The 27,396-nt window shown below is 36.9% G+C and overlaps 1 protein-coding gene across 5 annotated transcripts in view; it reads left to right on the top strand.

The window, feature by feature from the left end:
- Positions 1 to 27,396, top strand: part of OSBPL9 (oxysterol binding protein like 9) — a 168,419-nt gene that overhangs the window by 11,340 nt on the left and 129,683 nt on the right. For all 5 annotated transcript variants that reach the window (XM_059374718.1, XM_059374720.1, XM_059374716.1 and 2 more), the window contains exon 2: positions 21,224 to 21,274. In XM_059374718.1, coding sequence (XP_059230701.1) covers positions 21,224 to 21,274 — 51 coding nt within the window. The remainder of the gene's footprint in view (positions 1 to 21,223; positions 21,275 to 27,396) is intronic.

Below are 27,396 nucleotides of genomic sequence, written 5' to 3' on the forward strand. Positions count from 1 at the left end.
TTTTTAAGATTGTTTTGGCTATTTTGAATTTCTATATGAATTTTAGGACCTGCTTGACTTTTTTATTCAAATTAACATGGTTGTATTTCTTCCAAGTCAAAAAATGTATGTCTTTAATCCTTTTTCTTTTTTCTTTTTTTTTTTTTTAAGATTGTTTTGGCTATTTTGAATTTCTATATGAATTTTAGGACCTGCTTGACTTTTTTATTCAAATAAACATGGTCATATTTCTTCCAAGTCAAAAAATGTCTCTGCTCATTCTGTGTGTCTCTGGAAATACCATCTTGACCTCTCTCCTTAAACCTGTGGAAAGCCTTTTCTGCACTGTTTGTATCCATCCATCTTACATTTATTCTGCAGCAGTCTTAATCTCCAGATTTTACTGAAAATCCTAACAAAGGTCTCCAGTGATAGCTTTGTTGCTAAATCCAACAGGTACTCTTGCCTTTTTCATACTTAATTTTAATAGCACTGTCTCTGCATAATTTGGTGACATTGATTTCTTTTTTAAAGCTTTAAAACAGTGGTTTTATTGTTCTTAAAGAGATGATACCCTTAATTTTAAGAAATTGAAACAGTACTGAAAAGCATATACAGTAGAAGGCAGGAAAGTCCCATCTGAAATTCCTCTGTGTTTTGGAAAATAGTTTTCCTAAAAATTGTTTATGTTTAAATATACATGTATATATTTTATATAAAACTAGATAATCTGGGCGCCTGGGTGGCTCAGTGGGTTAAGCCGCTGCCTTCGGCTCAGGTCATGATCTCAGGGTCCTGGGATCGAGTCCCGCATCGGGCTCTCTGCTCAGCAGGGAGCCTGCTTCCCTCTCTCTCTCTCTGCCTGCCTCTCCATCTACTTGTGATTTCTCTCTGTCAAATAAATAAATAAAATCTTTAAAAAAAAAAAAAAAACTAGATAATCTTTTGCATGATATTCTACAACTTAATAACATTTTATTAAGAATTTTCCATATAATTTAGTGTTGCATTTCTTTAGGTAGCAAAATGAATGAAGAATCCCATTTTTCCTTCATCCTTACTTAATGTGGGCTCAGTTATCTGGTTTTGGGAGATTAAGATTCCTGTGCTGTTTGTGATGCTGGAAGAGAAGGTACAATAATTGGCATTATTATAGTTCTGCTCAGTTGGGTAATAGTTTACTTACTTAAGGCAGTTTATGAAGACCACCCACAGGTAGAAGGCTCCACTTTTTAATGAGTCAGTGGCAAAGTTATCGAAGAGTTTGTGGGATGAGTCATATTATTCTAGGTCTTTGTTGGAAAATACAATCTGCCATAAGCCTCTGCTAGATGTTAATCACGGTTCTAGGTATTTTCTGATATTGTCAAATATATCACCTCATTAAGCCTCTCAACATCTCCCATTTTTTCTTGCTACCATGGTAGTATATAAACCACCATCATGTCTCAATTGATCTGTTGCAAAAAAACTTTGTAACTGTTCTGTTTCCATTTTTGCTCTGTAAATGTATTTTCTATCAGCAGCCCAAGTAATCTTAGAAAACAAAAAGAAAAATGAAAGATCTTGTTATTTCCCTGCTTAAAATTCTCTAGTGATTTAAGGAAAAAGTCCAAACTCTTCATTATAACTTAGACGTGCTTGGTTATCTGCCTCCATTTATTTTGCTATAGTACTACTTTGCTCACCACTTTCTGTCCACTCTAGATTTTTTTCTGTTCCTAGACTGCCTCAGATTTATTCCTGCCTCAGGGCCTTTGCATAGCTTTCTGCCTTGTTATTACTCCTAGTCTGTAGCATGACTGATTCCTTCTTGTTACATAGGTCTTTTCAGATGTCACTGCTTAGAGAATCCTTTTCATAGCAGCCTATCTAAAGTAGACCTCACTTGTCAGTCACTGTCACAATGATTTTTTTTTTTTAATGGTGTTTATTGTTAGCTGCTGAAATTATTTTTTCTTGTTTATTGTCTGTTTCTCTACTCTGGAATATAAACTCCATGAGAACAGAAACTTCATTATTTTACCTCTAGCCTCTGAGCAGTAGCTGGCATTTAGTGAGTGTTCAGTAAATATGGAATTAACACTAGTATGAAGTAGTTGATATTATTTCCTGCACACATGAAGAAATTGAGACTTACGAAATCACGCCATGGTTTCTGTGTGTCTGATCAAGTTTTCTTACCCAAATAGAATGTTATTTCTGTTAGAGGATATTGAATTGCACTAGCGTAATTTTTAAAAAGACTTACTTATTTATTTATTTGAGAGAGAGAGAGAGAATGAATGAGTACATGCCCCAGTGCGTACACACTCACATGAGCAGGAAGGGCAAAAGGAGAGTGAGAGACAATCTCAAGCAGACTCTGACATATTCTGGATCTCCAGACCCTGAGATTACAACTTGGGTGGAAACCAAGAGTCAGATGCTTAACTGACTGCATCATTGCTCCAGCAGTAATATTTTAAAAAAGTGATATCAAGTTATCACTCGTCTGTTGACATATAATAGTTTATGTCATTATCACAGGGAAATAAACTTTTTGCAAAGATCCTTCTAAAATGCTAACTGCTGGGCGCCTGGGTGGCTCAGTGGGTTAAGCTGCTGCCTTCGGCTCAGGTCATGATCTCAGAGTCCTGGGATCGAGTCCCGCATCGGGCTCTCTGCTCAGCGGAGAGCCTGCTTCCCTCTCTCTCTCTCTGCCTGCCTCTCCATCTACTTGTGATTTCTCTCTGTCAAATAAATAAATAAAATCTTAAAAAAATAAAATAAAATAAAATAAAATGCTAACTGCTTTGATTAATCATTAAAAAGTAGTGAATCTTTTTACATCTGAGACGAAAGATAGGGAGTTAGATTATCCCTATTGAAATGCCAATGATAAACAAAAGACTCCTTCCTATTACATCTTGTTGAGAGCCTACCAGATGGGGAGAAGACCCCTAGGAGCAGATACCAAGCTTTAGGCATGACTAATCCACCGTTTTGTGCTTGCATATTCACTCTTCTTCCTTCTTTTTTTTTCCTTTGCCTTTTAAAGAAACCCGAAGTAAAATTAGACCTGACAAAGAATGAAGGCTTTTAAATTGCTTTTTTAAAAGAAGTTTTTCCCCCTGAATGTGGAAGTTAAGTATGTTTATTGTAGATGATTAACTTCTCAAGAACTTGAACATTTTCTTGAGAAGTTTGAGAAGTTGAGAAACCCTTAGCCATAGCTCTTGAATTCCTGGGAACCATTTTTTACCAGTTTCTGTGTAAAAATTTGTTCTTTTGGAGCATGTCTCCTTTCTCAATTGAGCCTGAGGATGAGTCTTAGAATTAGGACTAAGAATTCAAAATACTGTCTTTCTGACTATTGTTCATGCTAACTAAATTATTTTTTGTGTCGTACAAAATTTCCCATCTTTAAATTTTTGTAGTGTTCTTTTTACTGTTTGTTTTTTCATAACCTTATTGCTTTGTGCCCTGACTTAGTCTTTTCTAAATAAGGAAAAGCATTCCTGGGCAATTTTTGTTAGAGAAGTGAAGTGGAAAGATAATGGACTATCACTGCACAGAGAAGTACTAATCTACAGCACAAACCACCTGGAGTTTAACGTGCTTGCTTCTGTCATTTCTTTCAGTTGTTTTTTTTGTGAAATAACATTAATCATTATTTACTATTCTGGAAATATCTGAGAAGCACAGCAAAAATGGAAAATTTACATTAGTGTCCATATAGTGACATCCTTTAATCTGCACAATCTAAACTGCTGTTTAGTATTTAATATTTAACTTTAGAAATGATGTGAAAACTGTAAATTTTCATAGCTGTGCTTAGTTAAGTTAAACGCTGTGAAAGTGGTTCTTTCCACTGATCTGTTGGCTTTAAATTCTGACTTGATAAAATTATCTTTTTTAAGAAATAGTGAAAGACCTGAGACTTTACAGTGTAATAGGTCACTAGATCAAAATACAAGCCCATGGAGTGCCTGGGTGGCTCAGTCGGTTAAGCATCTTACTCTTGATCTTGGATCAGGACTTGATCTTGGTGTTGTGAATTCAACCCTGCATTGGGCTCCATGCTGGACATGGAATCTACCTACACACACACACACACGCACACACATGCACACACACACGCTGACAAACCTTTACATATAATTTTGAAATCCCTTAATCTCTGAATTCCAAAGGTTTTTTTTCACTAACTTTATTCTCCTTTGGAAGTAAAGTCTATCTTGAACCTTGAGGCTGTTTATGGTCTTTACCATAGTTGGTGTAAATATGTCTTGTACTATAGAAATGCCAATATGTTTGATTGTGAAATTAATTAAATGCTTAATACCCTAGATCCCTAGACTGTGACACAGTTTATGTACTATATGTATATTATTTTTCTCAAATTGTGAATTTCAAAACATCTGAAGCAAAGGTCTCAGGTAAGGGATGTGGACCTATATTTGTGAGTTAGTCACCTAGGGTTTACATGCTAGAGGTAATTTGGAAGGCAGGGGTACAGCTTCAGAAGCACTGCTGCAAGTCTCTTTATAGGATGACGTTTATACTGCTGAATTCAGAAGGATTGCTGATTTGACACTCAGCTTTTGTTGACTCAAAATCTTTGAAGGAGGATTTAACCAGATTTATAGTAACTGTGGTAGAAACTCATGGCCATTGTATTTACATTATATAAACTAGTATTCCAATTTATTAATTCATAACAAATAGAACTGTTGAGACTTGTATGCATACTTAGGCTTTCTGATTAGAGCAGTAGTGCACATACTCTCTGAAAGCAAGCTGTATGGAATGCCAGATTCTAAGCAGAAGCAGACCAAAGGGAGTAATGTGTTACAGATACTTAATGACATCTGACACTGATATAATACGGTATCTTGGTATTAGAGACACACTTATTACGAGAACTCAGCAGGTCTGATCTTTTGGTCAGAAAAACTTTTCTTCTGGCCTTGTGGTTCTTGCTCTGGCCATCTTACTTTAGTTTCTGATACTATTAAAACTTTCTGATACTTAGTATAATTAGCCATAATTAGTATAATGACCGCCAGGCTGTTCCAGCTCTTAAAGATGATCTTGTATATATTTGTTCTAATATAGGTCTTTTCTTTAAAGAAAAGCAGCTGTCTTCCCAGGATCTTAGACTCTTAATATTACTGTTCCCTTGTGTACTGATTCAGTATACTTCCCTGAGGCTTTATCTGTAGTATAGACACCAAATCTTTTGCCGGACAGGAAGACTTCTATAATGGGGGATGGGTGGGAGATGAGGGAGTTATCTGTGATAACTTGAGGGATGAATGGGGGGAAATTCTTCCACTATTGTGGGCCTGTGGCTCCTCCAAGTTTTTGCTGGTGTGGATTTCCAGTAGCATGATGTCATTTTAATCTTGAGTGCCCATAAGACTCTGGTGAAGGCTCTCTGGTGAAGGCTTAGCTGGTGAAGGCTCTCTGGTACGTTAAATACTATCAGGATGGTTTAAGGAGCTCATGCTCTCCAAATAGAGAGGAGACAACAGGAATAACTGCTGTCATTTTAGGTTTTATAATTGCTGTTGTAAGCAGTGTTACGTGTGTGGAATTCTGGGAAGTACTACTTATTTATTTATTTGATATGATTACATTCAGTAAAAAACAAAAAACCCCATAGTTTTCAGGTATACAGTTAGGTGAGTTTTGAAATTAGTTCATACCCTTTTTACCAGTATCCCCAAATATAAAATATCCCAAAAGCATTGCTGCCATCCTGCAGAATTCCTTCCTGTCTCTTTCCTGGCCATTTCATGTCCTAGAGTCAGCCTCTTGTGATTTCTATCTTTGTGGGTTAGTTTTGCCTACCAGATTGACCACCTATGTTCCAGGATTGCATGGCTCAAGGTCCAACACTGGCTATGAGGCAATCTAATAAGCTGTTGGAAATGAAGTGACATAAGACTTAATACTGGGGCAGTGTTTACATTTATGTTAAAAGGAGAGAGACCATTTTGACATATGTTCACAAGTACTCTGCCATCATTGTATTAAGTGTTTATTCTTTCCAAAGGTATAGCAGGGGTGTTGGGTGGGGGCAGAGGATGAATCAGAAGCCCTGCCCTCTAAGAGAAGCAATGAGTCATACACATACATTATTTACATACAAAATAGAAGTAATATGTGCTTTAAGGAAGGTGAGATGGGATGCTAGGTGTTAAGAAGTTCAGAAGACCTCACTTTAAGCTGTGAGAGAATCAGAGCACGTCAGATGAGACTCTTTTACTTGATCTTTTAAATATAGATAGTTTATTTCAAGCAAAGTAGAATTAACATTCAAATAAGAATTTAAGTGTCTTTAACAGGTTTGGGAAGGCATTCTTTGCTTTATAAAAGGATTGTAGAATTAGTTTAAATGGCAAACTAATCTTCCCCTGTGAATTTTGAATATGTTTGTGCAAAACTTTTCCAGGCTCATTTGCTCTGTGAAGCAGATGGATTTACTAATCCACAGTTACATTTCCAATTAAACAGGTTTTGATTGATGGCACTGTATACCATTGTGAGTTAGCTAATTCATTAAGATACTTTTGAGTACTTAGTATGGTAGAATATGGTGAACTAATATTTAAAAACTCACAGTCCTGTTGAAGGTACAATTAACTAGTTATAACAAAGATAAAAATAAGTGGTAACTTTGGTGCCAAGTTTTACTTGCTTTAGTGCTTACATAACATTATTGGAGATTTTTCTTGCTCTTTATTTGTTTTATGGTAATATTTTAAAATATAAGAAATTTGTTCAAAAGAGATGAAAGGTATCAGAAATGGGGAAAAAAGTTTCTGCTGTTTTAGTCAGAATTGTTGAATAGCCTAAATCGGAATGAATGGGCATATTTTGAGTGAATTATGTTTGTTGAATGAGTAGGGTGCCAGGGAGAGGAGGCTGGGCTGTTCTTTTTTTTTTTTTTAAGATTTTTTATTCATTTGAGAGGGGGGAGAGAGCAAGAGCATGAGTGAAGGGGGAGAGGGAGAGGTAGGAGGAGACTCCACCTTGAGCAGGGAGTCATCCCAGGACCCCAAGATTACAACCAAGCAGAAGGCAGAATGAACCACCCAGGTGCCCTTGGGGCTATTCATTTAAATATTCTATTTTTTTTGGGGGGGGGGAGAGAAAGAGAGTGGAGACCAGGAGCAGAGGGGGATGGAGAAGGTGAGGGAAAGAATCTCAAGCAAACTCTGTACTGAGCACAGAGGCAGAGGTGGGGCTCGATCCCAGGGTCCTAGGATCCTGAAATCATGACCTGAGCCGAAACCAAGAGTCAGATGCTCAACTCACTGAGCCACACAGGCGGGTTAGGACTATTCATTTACAAACATTTATCTAATATCTTCTAGGTTCTAGGCATCAGTTAAGTTCTATAAGCTAGTATGGGAATACTAGTAATATATAAACAATCAAACCCACTGTTTGACAAGAAAAATAGATGTAACAAAAATATAATAACTAATACAATAGCAACACCCATAAATTGAATAGAATGGGATAAATTGTACCTGAGCATAGGAGCTGGATTGGGAAGGAGTCCACAAAGGAAGTGTGTGAGCATGAAGGAGGAGAAAATTATGATTTGTTTTATTGTTTTTTTTGTGGTGGCTGCATGTTATTAAAGCAGATTGGGGGATGTGTGGGTGGGTGGGTGGGTGTGTTGTGTGGAACTGAGCTGATGGTAGAAGACATGCCTAAAACCACGGTCTAACGGTTACCTTAGGTTCAGAGAAAATGATTGTGTGTTTCCTGCTGTATTTAAGGTAGAAGGGAGAAAGGGGCATGAGTCTTGTGCCTTTTATATGCCAAGTGTTATGCTAAGTGATTTACTTGTACTAACTCAGTGCTTGCAATGATCCAATGAAAGTATATAACAACCCTTCTCTGGGAGTTTGTTACTTAGTCTGGGTCACCCTATTATCAAGTTGGCAGGACTGAAGTTCAAAACCTTATCTTTTTCACTCTACAGCTCATATTATTTCATTAAATGGCACTGTCTATAGGACAATGTAAGTTACTTATTTCTGGATATGCATAATGTCATTTTTTTCCCTACAAATGGTACTTGCTTTTCGTTTATTAAAAAGCACATACATGCTTGAAGGATTGAAATTATTTTGTACATTTTATTTTATTTATTTTTAAAGATTTTATTTATTTGGCAGAGACCACAAGTAGGCAGAGAGGCAGAGAGAGAGGGGGAAGCAGGCACCCTGCTGAGCACAGAGCCGGATGTGGAGCTTCCATCCTAGGACCCTGAGATCATGACCTGAGCCGAAGGCAGAGGCTTAACCCACTGAGCCACCCCGGCGCCCATATTTTGTACATTTTAAAGAGAGATTTCATATGTCTATAGACTTAGAAGCCTAAATGGAGAATATTTTGAGCTGTTCTTTATTTAAATTACTTTGAAACATGTGTAACCATCCCTTCAGAAGATGTGTTTTATGTGGTACACAGAAGTTCAGATAAAGTAATAAAGTATATCCAGAGTATAACAATTAAGAGGACCTACTAGATTGCATTAACTCCTTTGTGAGAAGCAGTTGTACATTAAACTGATTTAAGACTGACATTCAGCTTAGTAATTTTCAGTGTCCTTAAAATAACCTTTTCCTAAGGTTTTAAGAAGTGGACGGAACAGGCAGAGCACTCTATAAATTATTTTGTGCTGTTCTCTTAAGAACACAGCTCATTTACTGTCATACCACTCTGGTTTGGACGTTTTTTGCTTATGTGTTTCCTAATACTCAGTTCACAACCAATTTCAAATCGCATGTTCTATAAAAATTTTTGTATGATTCTGTAATTCTCAGATGAAAGAAAAACTTTTCTCCTTTCCCCTGCAGCCTGATAGACCAGAAGGTTTATTTAAAAATAAGATTCAGGGGTGCCTGGGTGGCTCAGTGGGTTAAGCCACTGCCTTCAGTTCAGGTCATGATCCCAGGGTCCTGGGATCGAGTTCCGCATCGGGCTCTCTGCTCAGCAGGGAACCTGCTCCCCCCCCCCCCCGCCTGCCTCTCTGCCTGCTTGTGATCTCTCTCTCTGTCAAACAAATAAATAAATAAAAATATTAAAAAATAATAAGATTCAGTAGCATCCCTTAGTGATTATTGACCAGTCCACAAAGTATTTTAAAGCAACTTGAGGTTGAAATTACAGTATTTTCTATTTAACTGTTCAGTGGTGAGTTCATTGATAACTTCCTGATGAACTATGGCTGAGATTATAATCACACAATGTGATTTATATCTAAAGTGAAGTCCAGGGCACCTGGGTGGCTCAGTGGGTTAAGCCGCTGCCTTCAGCTCAGGTCATGATCTCAGGGTCCTGGGATCGAGTCCCGCATCGGGCTCTCTGCTCGGCGGGGAGCCTGCTTCCTCCTCTCTCTCTCTCTGCCTGCCTCTCTGCCTGCTTGTGATCTCTGTCTGTCAAATAAATAAATAAAATCTTTAAAGTGAAGTCCATTTACTTTAAACTAGCATATAAATAATATAATATGTATTTTTTATTATTTTATGTATTTTCCCTAAAGTGATCATTGGGAGAGTATGTATGTGTCAGGGAGGCAGTGGTGGTGGTAACTGCCAGTGAATTTGGAGTGAGAGAGATGATATGTATCTCTGTGGATACAGTTTGTCTCGCTCATTAAGTGAGCCAAAAAAAATTACATTCTGTAATAGTTGGTGCAATTAATTTTGTCAGTGTAAATTCTTCTTTCTGACAGACCTTTGTGACTCTTTAAGAAATTCACTACCATGGGTAAAGGAAAACTTTTTGTTCATTAATTTAGTGATTATCTCCACAAGGTTCTTTATTCTGCAGCCAGCAAAAAGCTTCTTTTGGTTGCTTTAACCCCACCCTAGATTTCTTGGTGGGTTATGAATGTGGTGATTATATCCCCACCTATTCTGTTAAGCAGAACAGGTGGGGTTTAGGCTCTGTTTCTTGACTTCCTGTCAATGCCAAGATAAATATCTTTAAGTGTCGAGCAGGTATGAAGAAGGTAGTCCTTTGGGACAGGCTTAAGAGGCTAAGTAACAGACAAAAAGCTATGAAATTTAATTTGTGCTGAGGTAACTTATTTAACAACTTTATTTTCATTTTCTTGCCAACATAACCAAAATAATAATGGAAGCTGTGGATTACTTGCTATTGAGACATAGTATATAAGGCTGTAGGCGCTATTTATTGAAACTGAAAATGGCTGTCTGCATTTATACATAGTCTTCCCGACATCCGTTTAACAAATATTTTTTTCAACAAATATTTTTGAGTCTTATGTATATTAGACTATTCTCTTAAAATTTATAGGCTAACAGGGATGATGAACTTTAATTTCAGAATTATTTAAATACTTCGTGGGTATTAAAAATACTCATTTTTATTAATTTTATTCTGAATGCATACATGAGGAATTCTAGGTTAGAGACAGAGGTCATAATCATAAGTGTGTTGGCCTGCTTCTGCCCTAGTCCTTAGCCCTAGGGCAGTGCTGTAAGAACCACATCACTTGTACACATACAGCTGAGTAGCTGTAGGTGAAGGATGAGGAAAAATGATTCTTCTCTGCTTTTGAAGAGGTGGCTGTCTCTCTCCTCCTGAAAAGGGTCGCCTTAGAAAGGTAATAAGCCTAAATCCTAACTTCAGCCCCTTAACTTTTGTATCTAACTCGGTATGCAAGTAAAATCTTTCCTGGAGCCAGATAGCCTTGTGGGTCTCTGCATTTACAGTCTAGAGGCCTTTTCCAGTTCTGAGGCTTCCCTTTTCTTTCTTTCTTTCTTTCATTCATTCTTTCTTTTCTCTGTATGTCTTCTTGCTTTTCCTGCCTGCCTGCCTTCTGCTTTCTCCTTCCTTCCTCTGCTTTTCTCCCTTTCTCCTTTCCTTCCCTCCTTTTTTTTCTCTTCCTTCCGTCCTGTCTTTCCTTTCTTCTGCCCCCCCTGTCTAGTCCATCTTCCTCCCACCCTCCACTCCTCCTTTCCTTCGTTCTTCCCTCCCTCCCTTCCTTCTTTCCTTCATATGTAAATACCTAGGGAGAGACCTGCTACCTTCTTCCTAGCACGTTGGGGGCTTAGCCTAGCTTTGACCTTTTAGCTTTTTGGTGGGAAATATAAGTTTTATTATCCTTTCAGATGGGGAAAACAACAGATCTAATTCTTGGGGGATGTAGAAATGTTGGAGAACTCCAGGGCTTTTGACAGTGACACTGAGAAGTCCAGGAAGATTTTATTTCTCAATCATATTATGAAGGAAGAGGGTGTTATATGAGAATATTATGTGAGTGGTGGGTAGTCTAGTCTAGGGGTTCAGGTAAAGCTTTTCTTCTTAGGGAATTGAGGGATGAGTAGGAATTATGCATTTAATGAAGTGAAGATAGATGAGTGCAAGCACTTCAGGTAATGGGAACAGTCTGTGTAAAGGGCCTAAAGCAGGAAGGCATTTGGCTGGTTCAGGGAGTGAAAAGTTAGTGTGGCTGGAGTACAGGGATAATGGGGACTTTAGAGATCAACTAGGGCCAGAACAAAGAGGGTCTCTGTAGAGGATAAATGAGGAAATTTGGATTTTATCCTAAGAGCAATGTAGAGCCTTGAAATATTTTTTTGCTTGCTTGTTCTGTTTTTAATCAAGGTAGTGGTCTGCTCAAGTTTGTTTTGAAAAGATTCTTCTGGCTCCTATACAGAAAAGGATTAGAGGAGAGGGGGAGTAGATATAGAGGAGTTGGAAGGATTATGGAGGACTGGATTAGGGTGGTTACAGTGGAGATGAAGTTAAATGGAAGGATGTGAGAGATTTTTAGGAGACAGAAATGGGGGGGGGAGTTTGGATGGATGAAAGATAAGATTTGAGAGAGAAAAATCATGAGTTGGTTTCAGATAATGTTGAGTTTGAAATGCCTGTGAGAAAGCCAAGTGGAAATGTGCAGAGGGAGTATGCATGATGGGAGAATGGAGAAAATTTGAAATAACCCTTGCGGAGAATGAACGGGAGAACAAGCTTACTGATGAATCATTTCCTGCTATTCCTTTTGCCGGAAACTTTCCCTCCCAGATTCCTTACTTTGAGGCTTTTCTTGTTAAAATCTCAGTTCAGATAAAACTCCAAGAGTCTTCCCAAACCATCTAGATTAAAGTAGAACCCCTCTTCCCGCAACAGTTTTCTGATCATCACTGCTTTATTTTCTTCTTAACATTTATCACTGGCTGAAATTATCTTGTTAACTTGGTTTTCTTAAGAGAAATATCTATTCAAATCCTTTACTCATTTTTAAGTTGCCTTGTCTTTATTGTTGAATTATAAGAGTTCTTCATAGAAGAGTTCATTATATATTCTTCATACATATCATATGTATGATTTGTAAATATTTTCTTCTATTTTGTGTTTTTTTTAAATTTCTTGATAGTGTCCTTTGAAAAGCACAATTTTTTTTTTTCAAGTTTGATGTTCAACTTATTTTTCTTTTGTTGCTTGTGCTTTTGGTGTCCTAAGAAACCATCATGTAATCCATGGTCACAAGGAATTACACCTGTGTTTTCTTCTAAGAGTTTCATAATAATTTTAGTTTATTATTAATAGTTTAATGGTTTTATATGGTATAGGGTGGGGGTCCAATTTTATTCTTCTGCACAGGGATATATCCAGTTGTCTCAGTACTTTTTGTTAGAAAGATTATTCTTTCCCCCATTGGATAGTCTTGGAATCAATTGACCATAGCTGTATGAGTTTATTTCTAGACTTTCAATTCTGTTTCATTGTTCTAATTACTGTCTTTGTTAACTGTAGCTTTTTTGTAGTCTTGTACTAAGAATTGTGAGTCCTCCAACTTTGTTATTGTTTCCTTGAAGATTGTTTTGGCTGTTTCGGGATCAGCTTGTCAGTTTCTGTAAAAAAGACCATTGGGATTTTGATAAGGGATTATATGAAATCTGTAAGTCAGTTTGAGGAATAGTGCCATTGTGACAAGATCAAGTCTTCCACTCCATCAATATGAGATGTATTTGCATTTATTTAGGTCTTCTTTGGTTTCCTTCAACAATGTTTTGCAATTTTCATTGTATAAGCCTCGTACTTCTAAAAATTAAATTTATTACTAAGTATTTAAATTTTTTGACATTATAAATGGAGTTGTTTTTTCATTCCACTTTTAAATTTTTTTGTCTAAGAATATAGAAACACGGTTGATTTTTGGGGCACTTGGGTGGTACAAGTATCTGACTCTTGGTTTCATTTCAGGTTGTGATCTCTCCGAGGATTGTGGGATCCAGTCTTGAGTTGGGCTCTGTGCTCAACCCAGCATCTGCTTAAGACTCCCTTTCCCTCCCTCTCCCTCCACCCCACTCTCTTCTGTCTCTGTCTCTCTCTTTCTCAACTAAATAAATAAATCTTAAAAAAAAAAAAAAGGAAACACAATTATATATATTGGTCTTGTAGTTCAATTTATATATTGACCAATTTATAAGACCAATTTATATATTGGTCTTGTAGTCTATAAACTTACTGAACTCATTTATTACCTCTAATAGTGTTTTGGTGGATTCCTTAGGATTTTCTATATATAGGTTCTGTCATCTCAAATAATTTTATTTCTTCCTTTCCAATCTGAATGTCTTTTATTTCTTTTTCTTACCTAATTTTCTCAGCTAGAACCTCTAGTACAGTGTTGAATAGGAGTGATGAGAGAGGACATCCTTGTCTTGTCCCTGCTCTTAGGTGTAAAGGTGTAAAGCTTTTAGTCCGATATCAGTAAGTATGATACTAGCTATGGGTTTTTATAGATGTCCTTCTATGAAATAAAATAGTTACCTTCTATTCCTTGAGTGGTTTTATCCTAAAGAATGGTGGATTTTGTCAAGTGCTTTCCCTGTTTTTGAGGTGATCATGTCATTTTTGTTCCTTGTTTTAATAATATAGTATATTGATTGATTTTCATGTGTTGACTCAACCTTGCATTCCAGGAATAAATTCCACTTGGTCATTGTCTTAGTATGTTTGGATTGCTATAACAAAAATACCATGCACTGGGTAGCTTATAAACAATAGAAATTATTTCTCACAGTTTTGGAGGCAAGATCAAGGTGCTGGTAGATTCAGTGTCTGTGGTGAGGACCTTTTTAGATGCCGATCATTTCACTGTACTCTCATATGGTGGAAGGGGCAAGGGAGCTCTCTTAGGTCTTTCTTTTTTTTATAAGGCACTAATCCCATTCATGAGGGCTGTTCCAAAGGCTCCACCTCCTGATACCATCATCTTGAGGGTTGAGATTTCAACATACGAATTTGGAAGGGGGAAGGTACACACATTTAGAGCATAATAGTTTAGCTGTATAATCCTATTTACATGTTGGTAGATTTGGTTTGCTAGTATTCTGCGGAGGATTTTTGCATCTTAATTCATAGTAGATGTTGGTCTTTTCTGGTCTTTTCTTGTGATACTTTTGTCTGGTTTTGGTACCAGAATAATACTTGCCTCATAGAGAAAGTTGGGAAGTCTTTCTTCTTTTAAAATTTTGGAAGAGAATGAAAAGTTGTTAATTCTTTAAACTTTGATAGAATTTATCAGTGGAGCCACCTGGGCCTAGGCTTTTCTTTGTGAAAAGTTTTTTCATTAGTAATTCAATCTCTCTACTTCTTGGAGGCCTATTCAGATTTTTTTGGTCGTCTTTAGTCAGTTGTGACAGTTTGTTCTTGAATTTGTCTATCACGTCTAGATTATTTAATTTGTTATTCATCATGTTACCTTAGATTTCCTTTTGTTTCTGTAAGGTCGTTAGTAATGTCTCTCCTCTTTTATTCCTGATTTTACTAATTTGACTCCTCTTTTTTCCTTGGTTAGTAAAGCTAAAGTTTTGTCCATTTTGTTGATCTTTTTTAAGGAACCAGCCTTTGGTTTCATTGCGGTTTTTTTGTGTTTTTGTGTTTTCTGTTTTCATTTATTTTTGCTTACAGTTTTATAGCCTTTATTATTTCCTTTCTTTGCTTGCTTTGCCCTAATTTGTGTACTTAAGGTGTAAAGTTAGGTTATTGATTTCAGATCTTTTAAAGTTATAAATGCTTTCACTATCTCCTGAAAGTTTTGGTATGTTGTTTTCATTTTCAGATCGCAGATGTTTTCTAATTTCCCTTCTGATTTTTTTTTTTCTTTGACCCATTAGTTATTTAGGAGTATGTCACTTAATTTCCACATTTTGAATTTCCCAAATTTCCCTTTGTTAACTGAGCTCTGCTTTTAATACATCATGATTTAAGAACATACTTTGTATTATTCCCATTCTTTCAAATTTATTGAGGCTTGTTTTATGGCCTAATATTTGGTCTGTCCTGGAGAGCATTCCATGTGCTCTTAAAAAAAGAGGAGTTTCCTTTTTTTTTTTTTAAATTTTTTAATTTTTTAAAAGACTGACTGATTGATTTAGAGTGATTCTGCACCAAACATGGGGCTTGAACTCATAATCCCAAAATCACGCTCTTTTGACTGAGCCAGCTAGGTGGCCTGCAAGCAGTTTCCTTTCAAAGCCACAATGTGTTGCATACATTGCATAGTCCACTGGCTCTTATATAGATAAATGGCTATACTTAGCTGAAAGGGAGGCTGGGAATGTAATATCCACCAGGAGAACCATGTGTTCAGTTAAGACTTGTGGGTGGAGGATTTTATTACAGAAAGGAAGAAGAAAAGAGAATGGATTTTGGGGGACATACAGTCTATTATAGGTCACATTATATTGTATTTGTGGTAATTTACTTTGAAATCTTAATATGAATTGTAATCTGAATCCATACCTTGGGGTTAGCTAATTAGCCTCGGATTATTAAAAATAACCTTGAAAGATATATATATATTTTGAGAGAGAGAGAAGGTGTGCACAGTGGAAGGGCAGAGAGAGGAGAGAGAATCTCAAGCCGACTCAGTGCTGAGCAAGGAGCCTGGCCGGGGCCTCTATATCACCACCCTGAAATCACGACCTTAGCCTGTCAAAAGTTGGACACTTAACTGACTGTGCCACCCAGGTGCCCCTTAAAAATAATTTTTGATTACATGGCTTATTGTAACAGGACCCACTGCCCTTGTGTTAATAAATATGAGAAACTAGCAAATGCAACCATAAAACCCCCAAATTTTTGCTAGTCCTCTAGCCTCTTAGGGAGTAGAGCATCAGCTGTATATCTCTCCACTTCATGGGGGGAGTCCTTATCCAGCCTAAAAGACTGTAGCATCCATTTCAGAGTGATCCTTTCTTGAGGTGCTTGACTTTGTACCTGGAGGCAGAAAGAGGAAACTCATCTAAATTATAGGTCTTTTGCTTTTTTAAAAAAGATTGTATTTATTTGAGAGAGCGCGCGTGTGAGCACATGAATCGGGGAGGAGCAAAGGGGGAGGAAGAAGCAGACTCCCCATTGAACAGGGAACCTGATTGTTGGGGGCAGGAGAGGGGAGCCTCGATCCCAGGACCCTGAGATCACGACCTGAGCCGAAGGCAGATGTTTAACTGACTGAACCACCCAGGCGCCCCTCATCTAAGTTATAGGTTGTATGACTGTTCCAACCTGTTAAAAATTTGTTGTAAGGCTCAGAACATTGGTAAAATAACTTCTGGAAGGAAGATTACTGGAGTGGGTGGGGTTGCCTGCCCTGCCTTTTTGGATTAGCAGAAGCTACTTGTATTCATTAAAACAAAACAAAAAAAAAAACAAAAAACCCCCCTGATATTCAGTGAGTTGCATTTGCTTAGGCAGGTTTGCCTCAGGTGAGGGTGTAGCTGGACACTGGCAGCTAGGACTCCCCACCTCTTACGTGTCATCTCACCATGTAGGTAGGCTTTCTTTCTTCACGTAGAAGGCACATGTCTCATGTCAACTTTATCTCAGAGCTTCAGGAACAGATAGGAAGAGCTCTTTTTCAGCTCCAGGAGGAAAATGTCCTGGGAAAGGACTTTATTCTGCCTTGTGGGGTAGTGGGTCCCATGACACCACCCCTTTAGCACTCACTGTGCTTGGGGGACATAATCACACTGGCTTCCCTTTAGGTGCATATTAGAACTGAGTGGAGAGAGGAGGAGAGGACCCTGTGCCATTGTAGCAGAGGATGCCAGGCTAACAGCAGATTTTGGTCTGGGGAATGATTTGCAGGGCAGCCATTACAAATTGTACAGGGCAGTAATTTGTAATTACAAATTACAATTTGTAATGGCTGCCCTACAAATCATTCCCCAGACCAAAATCTGCTCATATATGCTCATAGACTCCCCCATCCTGTGTCAAACTCTGCTACATTTCACATATGTAATATTGAAAATTACTTGATCTCCCTGGTGTCACTTTCATCTGTAATATATGAATAATTCTTACCATGCCAAGTTTCTTGAGGTTGACTGTTTTCTAAAGTGCTTGTCATGCAGAGGGCATCAGTGAGAATGTACTGATGGTGCTGTGATTGCAGATGTCACCATCATTCTCTTACTCAAGTCGTTATATATAACAGTGTTACTTTTCTAAAACACACCTTTTGAGAATGTAATTACCCTTCTAAAAAATCGTCAGTAGCTCTCCTTTAACCATTGAATAAAGTTTGATTTTCTTAACAACTCAGTATTTTTTTCAGTTCTTCAGAATCTGGTTCCCATATCTCCTTTTCAGCCTCGTCTCTCTTCATGTCCCTGTTTTGCACTCTGTGCTTGGGTCTGTAAATATACTCTCCTATGAATGGTTTGTGTGTAGAGTTTTCTGTACCTGTGCTTTGGCTGGTGGTGGTCCCTTGGATTGGAATGCCTTCTTCTTCTACCTCCCCTCTTTTCTTATTAGAACCTTTTTTTTTTTTTTTTTTAAAGTCCCAGCTTGAAACTTGAAACCTGGTCACTTCAGTATTGTCTTCCCTGATCCTTTTCCACAGCAGAGGGCCTTTTGTAGCTCATGGCACTTCGTGCCTATAATCAGATAATTTATTTTTCATTGTATTATAGTGGTTTACATGCTAGTCTTCTTTTTTTTCTTTAAGGAACTTTTTAAAGAATCTAGGACAATTTTGTGGGATGTTCCACATTCTGGCCTTGTCTGATTGTTTCCTAGTTATATTTGTTTTAATTATTTTCACTTCTTTCAGTGTTTTATAATTCATAACCCTAATAATAGTACCATCACTGGGATCTGTCTTACTCTTTTCCTGCTCACTATAACCATATTTTTAAAAAAGTGAAAGAGGAATTAAGGATGAGTATGTTGGTTCTTACCTTGATTTGTATTCTAACTCTCCTTGGGTATTTTCAGTCGTAATTACTATTTTTATGTATGCCTTGACACTTTTGAAGGTAAGTCTAGAGTATAGTAAAGGGCTATTAAATGCTTAGGGAATGCTTTTGTTAATTGTGTTTTGCTAACTGTATTGCTAGTAAAGAACTCTTATGACTGTGCTTGCTAGTGAGAGTTTTTTTTAAAAGATTTTATTTATTCATTTGACAAAGAGCGATCACAAGTAGGCAGAGAGGCCGGCGGGGGTGGGGGGGCGGGAAGCAGGCTCTCTGCTGAGCAGAGAGCCCCATGCAGAGCTGTATTCCAGGACCCTGAGATTGTGACCCAAGCGGAAGGCTTGGTGAGAATTTTTTTTTTTTTTTAAAGATTTTATTTATTTATTTATTTGACAGAGAGAGAGAGATCACAAGTAGGCGGAGAGTCAGGCAGAGAGAGAGAGAGAGAAGCAGGCTCCCGCTGAGCAAAGAGCCCGATGCGGGGCTCGATCCCAGGACCCTGAGATCATGACCTGAGCCGAAGGCAGCGGCTTAATCCACTGAGCCACCCAGGCGCCCCGAGAATTTTTTAATAAAATGTATGAATCCTTGTATTTTTAAGTGGAAAAAGAAGACTGTCTCCTGTCCCTTAAAAATCATTTTTTAAAAATAATTTTTGAACATGAATTCCTGTGGCTCAGTACTTTATTAAAGAATCAACTTTGATTTATCATTGTAATATTGTTACATTCGTAAGTTGAGTCAGTGAAAAAATGGCATTGGCTATATTCTTAGAAAATACTGTAGGCAATGAAAGGGATAAGGTAGATCTTTATATATTGACATACAAATATCCCCAAGAAATACTTGTTTTCTTTCCAGTTTTATTGAGTTATAATTGATTATAACATTGTATAAGTTTAAAGTGTACAGTGTGATGATTTGATAAATATATATATTGCAAAATGATAACCACAGTAGGTTAGTTAACATAATCCTTTTTTTTGTGTAAGTTTAAAGTGTACAGTGTGATGATTTGATAAATATATATATTGCAAAATGATAACCACAGTAGGTTAACATAATCCTTTTTTTTGTGGTGGAAATTTTTAAGATCTACTATATTAGTAACTTTTGGGTATACTGTACAGTATTGTTAACTATAGAAAATGCTGTACATTAAGTCCTTTATAATCATAACTCAAAGTTTGCCTGTGGTGTATAGTATATTAGATATAAGGCATCCGTGGCATTCCTCAAAAGTGGGACAATTTTCTTTAAAATATAATTTCACGATATTGGCTTATTTTACTTCTTTCTTGCTTAGGGGAGTACAGAAAAATACCAGTTGTTGAGGTACTAAATATTTTTAAAACTTTGATTATATTTCAGGATTCATTTTATTTTATTACACATGACTAGATTTAATTTTAGGACTATTTACTAAATATCAACATAAGGTTTATTATGTAGAACATAGCCTTTCCTCAGCCCAGTCTAGTAAGGGAGCAGCATTTTAGTAGTCAATATTTTTTAAGCATCTAATATGCACTAGACACTATTCTGAAGTGTAAGATAGAATTCCTACTTCCTAGGGAATAGGCAGTCTTGTGGATGAACTAGACAAGTAAATTAGCCATTATAGCACAGGGTGGTACATGCCGTGATGAGAACATACAGGAGACTCTGGGAGAAGAATGGGAATCCAAATCATAGGTAAGGTAAGGTGTTAATGAGTGACAGCAAGACAGAATATCAGGGGCAGGGAACATTCCAAGCTGAGGAACACTGGATGAGAAATCTCAGAGGCAAAAAATGTGACATATTTGGACATTGGAAAAGAGGTAAAGCAATGTTTCTCAAAATGTGGCCCTCCATCTGCCTGAGTCATAATCAACTGGGGGTGAATCTTAAAACTTCTGGGTGATTCTTAGCCCTCGAGGTAATTCTCAAACACTCTGAAATATGAAAAACACTGTGCTAGAGTTAAGGGGCATGAGGAAGAATTAAAATTAGTGTAATAAACATATTAAAGGCACACAGAATTCTATGATTAGGTTTATTTGTGTAATTATAAAAGGCTTTCATTTTATTTTTTTATAATTGACATTCAGTATTAGTTTCAGGTATACAACATAGTGATTCAACATTTATATACATTACTCAGTGCTCATCACAGTAAGTATAGTTATCATATCTTACCATACAAAGTTATTACAGTATTATTGGCTATGTTCTCTATGCTGTACTTTTCATCCCCATGACTTAGTTTATTTTATAACTGGAAGGTTATACCTCTTAATCCCCCTCACTTATTTTTCTTATCCCCCTCAACCTCCTGTGCTCTGGCAACTACCAATTCTCTGTATTTTTGAGTCTGTTTCTATTTCATTTTTTAGATTCCACATATAAATAAAATCATAGGTATTTATCTTTCTCTGTCTGACTTATTTCACTTAGCAATATACCCCATAGGTCTATCCATGTTGTCACAAATGACAAGATTTCATTCTTTGTTAATGGCCAAGTAATATTCCACTGTGTGTATATATGTGTGTATACACACACACACTGTATCTTTTTTACCCATTCATCTGCTGATGTGCTTAGGCTGATTTCATTTCTTGGCTTTTGTACATAATGCAATAAATATAGGGGTGCATGTATCTTTTCTAATTAGTGTTTCCATTTTCTTTGGGTAAATACCCAGAAGTAGAATTACTGGATTATATGGTATTTGTATTTTTAATTTTTTCAGGATGTTTTCTGTAGTGGCTGCACCAATTTACATTTCCACCAACAGTGCACCAGCTTCATCACCACCACTTGAAAACATACTCATTTGAAACTGCTAATTCCTATCTTTAAGTGATTTGGGAGGTTGGTGGGGGGATGGAAGATATGGATAAAGAATGGAGGTATTTACTACTGTAATTTTTTTCTTTATCCCCAGATGATTCTAAATATAGTCTATAATTTTTTATTCATTGAATGTTTTTGTTTTCTTTTAGTCCAAGGACAAAATGATGAGAGGCTCTCGCAGAGGATGTGTTAGACTCAGAGTGAGTATTTATTCATTTTTATGAAAACCAATTTTGATGGGAAAAATATTTTGATGGAATCATGTAAGTCTAAATTTAGTTTTCTCATTTAATTTTTGAGACAGGCAACCAAGGTTCAGAAAAAAAAGATCTCTCCATCTTAACTACTAGTCAGTGCAAAACCAGGACTAGAATGCCGTTCTTACACTTGCTCTTTTAATGTTGTATCCATGACTTAACACAGCTACTGATTTTTTTTTCTTTAACCTCTATTTTACAGTCAGGGACCAGGGTTAGAACTTAATGAATTATAGTGTTAGTAGTAGAGCAAATAGTGGGAATAACTCTGAAAAATCCTTACTTAATAGTTGCTTTGTTTTTACTATTCAGCAATATTTAATAAGGGTCTATGTAGCAGTAATGTTCAACAGAAATGTGAGCCACATATATAATTTAAAATTTTGTTGTAGTCACATTTAAAAAGTACCACTTTACTGATAGCGCACGGGAGAAGAATGAGGCCCAAACAAGTCAGCTGTGAGAGAGAGAGGGAGCAGGGGATGACAGCTGGAAGGACTGTCTCCCCTCCCCCCCGCCCGTCCCCCCAACTCCTCCTCAGTCCCATATTTATTAGATACAAGATAGCAACAAAGGAGAGGAAAAGAAGGTTATACAACAGCCATCTGTCTAGTAGGTAACAAGAAGGAATGTGAGTCAGGTGTTGGTCACAAGGTAAATGAGGTAAACAAGAAGAGGAGTAAGGTGTGTCTGGTCCTGCAGCTGGATTTGTAGTTGAGCAAGCTAACTTAAAGGGATTACCTTAACAGCAGGCTTTCTCTGAGGCAGGGGAGACTACAAAAAAGGGAAGCAGGGCGGCCTTCCGCCCAGAGCGAGCCAGGCATCCCCAGCCACTTGGCTTCAAGGATGTGTATCATCTCCTCCACCAAAAGCCTACAGCTAGTACATGTTTTTCTCAAGGTCATCTTTAAGCATGCTTGCGTTAAAGTTATAGTTTAAGCAGTATATTATTCTGAGGGACAGTTGCAAAAAAGGAAAAAGAAACAGGTGAAGTTAATGTATTCTGTTTAGGCCAACATATTCTAGAATATTACTATTTCAACATGTAACAGTAAAAAATTATTAATGAGATATTTTACCTTTTTTTTTTTTTAATAGTAAGTCTTCAAAATCCAGTGTGTCTTTTACACTTAATGGCTTCTCTCTGTTCAGATTAGATGCGTATCAGGTGCCCAGTAACCACATAAGGCTAAGTAGTGGCTTCCTTACTGGACAGTGCAGGCTTATAGCTTCACACTGTTTTTAATTGCTTGTTCAGGTTCCTTCATTGTCCAAGTTTCTAAAGGCAAGAAAAAGTACATGATTGGGGGTATAATTTCTAGTATTCCATTATATCTAAAGATGAGTCTACCTTTATCATAACCATGTAAATCAGTTTTTTGTAGTCTTGTCTCTTTCTGGCTTCTGTTGCTTTCTTTCTGCCATCTTTTTTCTGCATGTTTGCTTTTGAAGATATGAATATATTTGGAAAACATATTACTGCCTTTATTAACAGTAATGAATTGGCAGAAATGGGAAATAACTGAGAAAGAAACCAAATTACTACTTTTTTCCCAATTTATTGAAACTAAAAGAAAAAACCCAAACAGTGAACATTTCTCCTAGGCTACCCCATGCTTTTGGCAACTGATAATCTGTGTGATACAGAGTGGGTTTTTTTCTGTTGTTGTTGTTTTAGAGATTAGACAGTATTTGTTTCTTTGTCTGATTTCACCTAGTGTAATGGCCTCACGGTCTTCCTGTTGTCAAATATGACCCAATTTCATTTATTTTTATGGCTGAATAATATTCAGGTATGTGTGTGTATACGGGTATAAGCATATATGCTTATACGGGTATATGCATATATGCTTATACCCGTATACACACACAGAGATATATTAAGAAATATATATAATACAGTTTCTTTATCCATTTATCCATCACTGGATATTTAAGTAGTTTCTGTATCTTTGCTACTATAAAAATTGCAGCAGTGAACATGGGGGCACATATATCTTTTTGAATTAGTGTTTTCATTCTCTTCAGATTAATACATACAAGTATAATTACTGGGTCATATGGTAGTTTTTTTATTTTTGGAGGGACCCCCACACTGTGTTTCTGTAGCAGCCACACCAGTTTACATATCTACCAACACTGCATGAGTTGTTTTTTCCACATCTTCACCAACACTTGTTATTTCTTGGCCTTTTTTTTTTTTAGTTGCTTCATAAAAACAATTATGGTGTTTAACTTTGTTTTTTCTTTTTTTTTGTATTAAAATTGGTAAAACATTATTAGTTTCAGGTTTATGATACAATTTGGTATTTATATACACTACAAAGTGATCATAGTAATTCTAGTTACTATTCATCACCATACAGTTGACTTCTTCACCCCTTTTGTACCTTTCAGCCCTCTTCCACTCTTATGACCAATCTGTTCTCCATATCCATGAGTTTGGTTTGTTCATTTGTTTTTCTTTGAATAAATATCTGTAAGTGGAGTAGCTGGATCATATATATGATAGTTCTGTTTAATTTTTTGAGGAGCCTTCATATTGTTTTCCATAGTGGCTGCACCAATTTACATTCTCACCAACAGTATATAAGATTTCCTTTTCTGCACATTCTTTTTTTTTTTTTTTAATTTTTATTTATTTATTTGACAGACAGAGATCACATGTAGGCAGAGAGGCAGGCAGAGAGAGAGGAAGGGAAGCAGACTCCCCGCTGAGCAGAGAGCCCGACGTGGGGCTCGATCCCAGGACCCTGAGATCATGACCTGAGCCGAAGGCAGATGCTTTAACCCACTGAGCTACCCAGGTGCCCCCTTTTCTGCACATTCTTTCCAGCACTTGTTATTTTTTACTTTTTGAGATGTGAGATGCTATCTCATGGTTTTCATTTGCATTTTCCTGATAATTGGTGATGTTGAACATCTTTTCCTGTGCCTATTGGCCAACTACATGGCTCCATTAGAAAAATGTCTGATCTTCTGCCAATTTTTATATTGGGTTGTTTGGGGTTTTTTGCTATTTAGTATGTGGGTTCTTTATATATTTTGGATATTAACTTTGTGGATATGTGATTTGCAGATATTTTCTTCTGTTCAGTAAGTTGTCTTCTCATTTTGTTGTTGATGTCCTTCGCTGTGCAGAAGAGTTTAGTTTGATGTTATCCCACTTGTTTATTTTTGCTTTTGTTGCCTTTGTTTTTGGAGACAGAGCAATGTCAAGGAGCTTACCGCTTATGTTTTCTGAGTTTTATGGTTTCAGGTCTTGTGCTCAGGTCTTTAATCCATTTTGAGTGAATTTTTGGGTATGCTGTAAGATAATGTTCTACTTTCATTCTTTTGCGTTTGGTTGTCCAGTTTTCCCAGCACCATTTATTGAAGAGATTGTTCTTTCCTCATTGTATGTTCTTGTCTCCTTTGTCATAAATTATTTCTGGCTTCTCTATTCCATTTCATAGGTTGATGTATTTGAAAAATCACCACAGGTTAAGGGTACAGTTTGACAAGCCTGGTCTTTGCCTCTTACTTCAGACACCAGTTGCAAGCCCCAGGCTATTACCTGTGTTCTGACGGACCAACTACAAATTGGAGGTTCCAACAGCCTCTTCCTCAAGTTCAGCTAATTTGCTAGAGCAACTCACAGAACTCAGGGAAACATGTTTACCAGTTTACTAAAGGATATGATAAAGGATGTGACTCAACAGCCAGATGAAAAGATATAAAACAAGATTGGGGGAAAAGGTATGGAATTTCCATGCCCTCTCTAGGCATGCCACTCTCCCCACGCCATCTCTGTGTATTCACTAACCTGGAACCTCTCTAAACCCAGTCCTTCTCAGTTTTTATGGAAGCTTCAATGCATGGTCATGATTGACTAACTCTTTGGCCATTAGCTGATTTAGCCTCCAACCTCTCTCCTTACCTGTGGTTGGAGGTGGGGAGGACTAAAAGTTCCAACTCTAATCACATGGTCTCTCCTCCTGGTACACAGCTGCCATCCTTCCCTCTGTCCCAATTCCAAAAAATTTCTATTTATTTGAATGAGAGCATGCTTGTGCAAGTGGAGGGAGGGGCAGATGGAAAGGGAGAAGAAGGCTCTCTGCTGAGCAGGGAGCTGGATGCAGGGTTTGATCCCAGGACCCTGAGATCGTGACCTGCGCCAAAGGCAGATGCCTAACCAGCTGAGCCATCCAGGCACCCCAACCAGCTCCCATCCTTAGGCAGTTTCCAAAAGTTGCTCCATTTACATAATAAAAGACTTTAATCACTCTCAACACCTGAGAAATTCCAAAGGTTTTGGGAACTTTGACTCAGAAAGTGTAGGTGAAGATGAAATATATATAAGAAACATATTTTGGTCTTCTGAATAACCAAATATGTATTTCTTATAAATCACAGTGTTACACATTGATTTCTAGTTTTGTACCATTGTGGTCAGAGAAGATGCTTTGTATTATTTTAGTCTTCTTAAATGTATAGAAACCTCTTTTGTGGTCTAACGTGATCTATCCTAGAGAGTGTTGCATGTTCTCTTGAGAAGAATTTGTATTCTGCTTCTGAATGGAATGTTCTGTATTTATTAAGTCCATTTGGTCTAATGTGTCTTTTAAGGCCAGTGTTTCCATATTGATTTTCAGCCTGGATGATCTATCCATTGATGAAAGTGGGTTTTGAAGTCCCCTACTATTATTGTAGTGCTATCAGTGTCTTCAGGTCTGTTAATATTTGCTTCATATATTTTGGTTCTCCTGTGTTGGGTGCATAAATGTTTACAAATGTTATGGTGTATTGTTGAATTAACCCATTTATCAGTATGTAATACTTTTCTTTGTCTTTTATTACAATTTTTGTTTTAAGGTCTATTTTGTCTGATGTAAGGGTAGCTATACCAGTTTTCTTTTGGTTTCCATTTATACAGAGTATCTTTTCTGCCCCTTCACTTTCAGTCTGTGTGTGTCCGTTGATCTGAAGTAAGTTCTTTCAGGTGACATATAAAGGAGTCTAGTTTTATTTATCCATTCAGCCACTCCTTGTCTTTTGATTGAAGAATTTAGTTCATTTACATTTGAAGTAATTATTGATAAGTATGTACTCATTGCCATTTTGTTGATTGTTTTCTGGGGATTTTTGTAGTTCTTTCTGTTGGTCTTTTCTTGCTCTCTACCCTTGTATAGTTGCATGTCTCTCTTTAGTATTATGTTTAGATTCCTTTCTCATTATAGGTTTTTGCTTTGTGGTTTCCATGAGGTTCACATATTACAACCTTTATATATAGCAGTGTATTTTAAGTTGATAGTAACTTAAATTTGAATGCTTTGTAAAAACTATATTTACCTCCACCTAGTTTTGTGTTTTTCATGTCATATTTTACATCTTTTTATTTTGTTTCCCTTAACTAATTTTTGTAATTATAGTTTTACTACTTTTGTCTTTTAACCTTTAAAATAGCTATAAAAGTGGTTAATCCATCACCTTTACTATGTGGTAGCCTTATGCATATGATCTCTACTTCTGCATGTTTTCTTGTTTAGTGCCTTTTCTTTTTAGCTTAAAGATGTCACTTTAATAATGCTTAAAAGGCCAGTTTAGTGACGATCTCCTCTATCCTTAACTTGTCTGGAAAACTCTCCTTCACTTTTTAATGATAACTTTGCAGGGTACAGTTCTTAGTTGGAAGTTTTTTCTTTCAGCACTTCAAATACAACATTTCATTCCCTTGTGATGTAAAGTTTCTGTTGAAAAATCAGCTGATGATCTTATGTAGGTTCTCTTGAATATCACAAGGATTTTTATTAGGATCTTCTCTTTAACTCCTTACATTTTATTTCTCATATATATATATATATATATATATATATACATATATATATATATAAAAGATTTGATTTATTATTTATTTGACAGAGATCACAAGTAGGCAGAGAGGCAGGCAGAGAGGAAGGGAAGCAGGCTCCCTGCTGAGCAGAGAGCCTGATCTGTGGGGATCATGAGCTGAAGGAAGAGGCCCTAACCCACTGAGTCACCCAGGCACCCCAACCAAGGTCTTTTTTTTTTTTTTTTTTTTAAAT

Source organism: Mustela nigripes, chromosome 14, assembly GCF_022355385.1.
Source record: "Mustela nigripes isolate SB6536 chromosome 14, MUSNIG.SB6536, whole genome shotgun sequence".
Classification (NCBI taxonomy): domain Eukaryota; kingdom Metazoa; phylum Chordata; class Mammalia; order Carnivora; family Mustelidae; genus Mustela; species Mustela nigripes.